This window comes from Malus sylvestris, chromosome 11, assembly GCF_916048215.2.
Source record: "Malus sylvestris chromosome 11, drMalSylv7.2, whole genome shotgun sequence".
Classification (NCBI taxonomy): Eukaryota; Viridiplantae; Streptophyta; class Magnoliopsida; order Rosales; family Rosaceae; genus Malus; species Malus sylvestris.
The window spans coordinates 28,451,431-28,456,058 of record NC_062270.1 but is presented as its reverse complement, the minus strand read 5'-3'; the positions used below and the strand labels follow the sequence as shown (position 1 = coordinate 28,456,058).

The 4,628-nt window shown below is 33.4% G+C and overlaps 1 protein-coding gene across 1 annotated transcript; it reads right to left on the bottom strand.

Moving 5' to 3' along the window:
• Positions 1-2,937: 2,937 nt before the first annotated feature.
• Positions 2,938-4,317, bottom strand: LOC126588781 (probable long-chain-alcohol O-fatty-acyltransferase 1). Its single transcript, XM_050253892.1, has one exon. It carries the CDS (start codon positions 4,255-4,257, stop codon positions 3,145-3,147), a length of 1,113 nt encoding a protein of 370 aa, XP_050109849.1. The 5' UTR covers positions 4,258-4,317; the 3' UTR covers positions 2,938-3,144.
• Between the last annotated feature and the right edge of the window lie 311 nt (positions 4,318-4,628).

Genomic DNA, 4,628 nt, shown 5'->3' with positions numbered 1-4,628 from the left:
CTAAGGACATCCATGAAATAGTTAGGCTCAAGTTATAAACATGGAAAGGAATATAAACAAATCTGTAAATCTTGTGATACATTCAGTTAAAAATTACCTTGAAACATCAGGAAAACAAGTTGCATGAACAAGTGCATTAAATCTGGCAAGAGAAGAGCTGAGAAGGAGAGGGAAATGAGGAGAGGAGAAAAGGGGGAAGGGAGAAGGCACTGGTGCAAGGAAGAGATGAAGGGTTTTATTCTGGAAAATTTCATTAGTGTCGGTTAAAACTGACAGAAACATTTTTTAAAATATAAAACCAACAGAAACATTTTCATAACTGTCGGTTATAACCGCCAGCAAAAAAAAACGGCAAAATTCCCCCCAACATTCCCTCCCAAAATTTTGTTACGATTTAAAAAAATAAAATAATAATTGTTTGGTTTAATAAATAAATAAATAATATGTAGTTAAATAGAATACATTTTAAAAAATTAAATAAATAATTGTTTGGTTTAATAGATAATAATCCATGTAAAATATGCAATAAAGAAATAAAAAGATAATTGTACAATGAAAATGTCATCACACAAACTAAATATTGTCTAATCAATACTTGAAAACATAAATAAAAATTTAGCACAAATTACTTTTCCCACTTAAAAATTTAGGCAAATTTAACGGAGATATGCATTCTACAAAACTAGTTTCAATGATCGAACTGTCAAACTTGTTTGTAGATAATACAAGATCGCATACGTAAAAAATCGTAAAAAAACAAACATTAAAAGATTACGTAACAGAACAAAAGTTTTTGATGGTTATAAACGAAAAATCACAATTTAACGGTTATTTTAGCTCCGATTTTAATGATTTTTACAGCTACACTCCTCGACCTTATAAGAATGCATTGAACGAATTCGATCTTCAATTTAAAATATTTACACGGGTGGATACCACAAGTCTTACTTTATACTTGATAGAAGTATAATATTAACTCTAAGTGTTTGTTTAATCTACCGTTTTGACGCGATATGCATTCTACAAAACTTTTTTTAACGATCCAACCGTCAAACTTATTTGTACACACTCCAAGATTGCATACGTAAAAAAATTGTAAAAATAAACATTCAGAGATTACGTAACAAAAGTTTTCAACGGTTATAAACGAAAAATCACAATTTAACGGTTATCTTAGCTCCGATTTCAATGATTTTTTACAGCTACACTCCTCGACCCTATAAGAATGCAATGAATAAATTTGATCTTCAATTTAAAATATTTACACTAATCTTACTTTATACTTGATGGAAGTATAATATTAACTCTAAGTGTTTGTTTAATCTACCGCTTTGATGCGATATGCATTCTACGAAACTTTTTTCAACGATCCAATCATAAAACTTATTTGTACACACTCCGAGATTGCATACGTAAAAAATTGTAAAAAACAAACATTCAAAGATTTTAGCTCTGATTTAACATATATAAATGATTTTTTTCGACGGTTATAAATGAAAAATTATAATTTAACAGTTATTTTAGCTTTGATTTTAATGATTTTTTGCAGCTATACTCCTCAACCCTATAAGAACGCAATGAATAAATTTGATCTTCAATTTAAAATATTTACACAAGTTAATGGAAGTATAATATTAACTCATAAGTGTTTATTTAATCTACCGTTTTGACGCAATACACATTCTACGAAACTTTTTTCAATGATCTAACCGTCAAACTTGTTTGTACACACTTCGAGATCACATACGTAAAAAATCACAAAAAACAAACATTCAGAGATTAGGTAACAGAACAAAAGTTTCGACGGTTATAAACGAAAAATCACAATTTAACGTTTATTTTAGCTCTGATTTAGATGATTTTTTACAACTACACTCCTCGACCCTATAAGAATGCAATGAGTGAATTCGATCTTCAATTTAAAATATTTACAATAGTGGATACTTAATGGAAGTATAACATTAACTCTTAAGTGTTTGTTAAATCTATCAATTTAATAGGATATGCATTCTACGAAACTAGTTTCAACGATCCAACCATCAGATATGTTTATATATACTCCAAAATAGCATGTGTAAAAATCGCAAAAAAAAAAAAAAACATTAAGAGATTATTCTGGCGGCCGTCCAAAATTTTGCTTTGTTTGTGTCGGTTATATCCGACAGGGACAAAAAAATATTTAAAACATGTGTTTATTTATTTATTTTTAATCAATATAACATTTTAAAATAATAAAATCAGACATGATAGAGTACACCAGATGTTCATTTGTGTTTATGTGCCAGACAATGTGCTTTGTGACGCATTGAAAAAAATTGTTTGAATTTCTTTGTATCTTGTTGCTTGCCTGTGAGGGAGCATAAGCCTTATTACAAAAATGATAGAGCTTCAGATTGTAGTATGTTGTTATTATTCTCTCAGAAAATTTATGGCTCGTGGGAATTGGGTTCATTAGACTATAGGATCATGAGTGAAAAAAATAAATATTTAAAATATGTGTTTATTTATTTATTTTTAATCAATATAACATATTAAAATAATAAAAATTTCATTTATGTCGTTTATAACCGCCAGAATACTAAAATAATAACCGCCAGAAAGTAAAATAATAAAATAGTCAATTTATGTCGATTATAACCGCCACCATTAATTTAAAAACCGCCAGAATCTTCAAAAAATATTAAAAAAAAAAGATTCAAAAATACTGTCGGTTATAACCAACATGTTTTTTTTTATATCCGCCATTAAATATCCGCCAGGATTTTATGTTGGATATAACCGACAAGATTTTTAACCGCCACTAATTAAATGATGTGTCGGATATATTTTATCCAACAAGTTTTTCTAATATTCGCTACCATCATCCGTCATCTAAAGTTAATAATGTAGTAGTGATAATGCGAGAACATCTGTTAGACTGAATCCAACTCCAACAACTTGGAAGAAAAAAGCTCATAAATTCATTATTATTCCATAAACTCAAGACATTCTTCAATTTTAGCATCTTGAATTACAATTTCTTATTTAAATCTCGACAAATAAAAAGAAAAAAAAGGTCATAATGGATAACGTTTGATAGGAAAACAAACGAATTGAAGCAATAAAACTTTTTCATCAAAGTGATACGTACAAATCATTCGTGTATCAGCTAGCTTTTCCACCAATAATGTGCAAGGGCAGGTGGGACTTGACAAAATGTAGCATAATGGCATACTCACTTGCAGCCTTCACATACACGTCGTTTCTCAGCAGCTGAGGGAAGAACAGCCAATTGGCTGTCACAGCCAAGAAAACCAATGTCGACGGCCCCGAAACCAGATGGTGCAACCGCCACCTATCATTCACCGCCTTTTTCACCTCCACCTCAATTGCCATGCTCATCCCATGTAGCACAAAGAACCACGTCACTTCCCAGGTCGGAGGCACACATGTGAGATAATAATATATCACCTCGTGCATTAGACCTGAGACGGTAAAAGTGGACATCACAGCCAAGTTTCGGGCGCACCGAGGGCCAAGTATAGGTGTAGAAATACGTCGTACAGGGTAGTAAATGACGGGCCGTAGAATCATTGTGACCATGATATTCCATCTACGGCTCCAAAAGTCTTGAAGTGAAGTGGATAGGTAAGGCTTATTGAACTGTGGCTCGAGCTCAAACCCAAAAAAGGCTCGAGCTGGGGTCGCACCCAGAGCTAGCACAATTTCTAGCGCCAGGAACATGTGGCAGCAGTGCAAAGCCAAGATTACATATGGGTGTAAATGTTGTTTATACGCAAATGACCTAAAGACCAAAGCGAATAGCAACGCTTTTATGGCCAGCATAAGTGACTTTTTAGGCACATATGTGACAGTTTGAACGACTGGGTTCTCAGATTTTGTGGGGTTTTGGGTTTGGTGAGGTGGGTTTGTATTTGGGGGATATTTTTGTGGTGGGTTTTGCTTGATTTTGATTGGAAGGCAAGCTACGGAGATGAATTGGAAGAGTGTTGGTGGGGTTGGAGATAACGGACCAAGGTCAACGGAGAAAAGGAGCAGCTTGAAGTTGCCCAGCCAAACTAGGAAGAAGGTGGTGATCCCACAAAGGTGGGAAGAATGGAGATTTAAGGGGAGGATGATGAAGAGGTAGAAGATAGGGATGAGAGAGATGAACCTGGTGATGCCCTTTGGGATTCTTGTTGCTATGTAGAAACAATAACACATAGATATGTTGGTTAGGATCCATACCTTGATGAAGTTGTAGATTTCATCCTCCATTTCGGGTTTGGTCTATCTCTAGATTTGTATCCTCTCTCTACAAAGATATAGGGAAGGGAGGAGTATAAGTTGTGTTTGAGTTTGGGGGTTATGGTAAATGAATACTTTAGGTGGAAGTTAAAACTTCTGTTAAACCTTGTTAGTTGGGCCTTAATTGCACTAAACATTGGCCCTTTGCTTGTATTCACTGTCCTTGCTAGTTTGTTGGCTGTTGGATCTTAATTTCTAAATTGGTTAAGTGAGTACTGTTCTTCCTAGCAAGCGAAGTACCAAGTTCAAATTCATCCTCTATGTATGGACTGTGTAACCAAAAAGAAGATAAAAACCGAATAAAAACCTATAACAAAAATCGTAGTTCTAACAGAGAATAT

Excerpts from the sequence above, each read along its gene's own strand:
- LOC126588781 (XM_050253892.1), bottom strand. The coding sequence starts at position 4,257 with ATGGAGGATGAAATCTACAACTTCATCAAGGTATGGATCCTAACCAAC.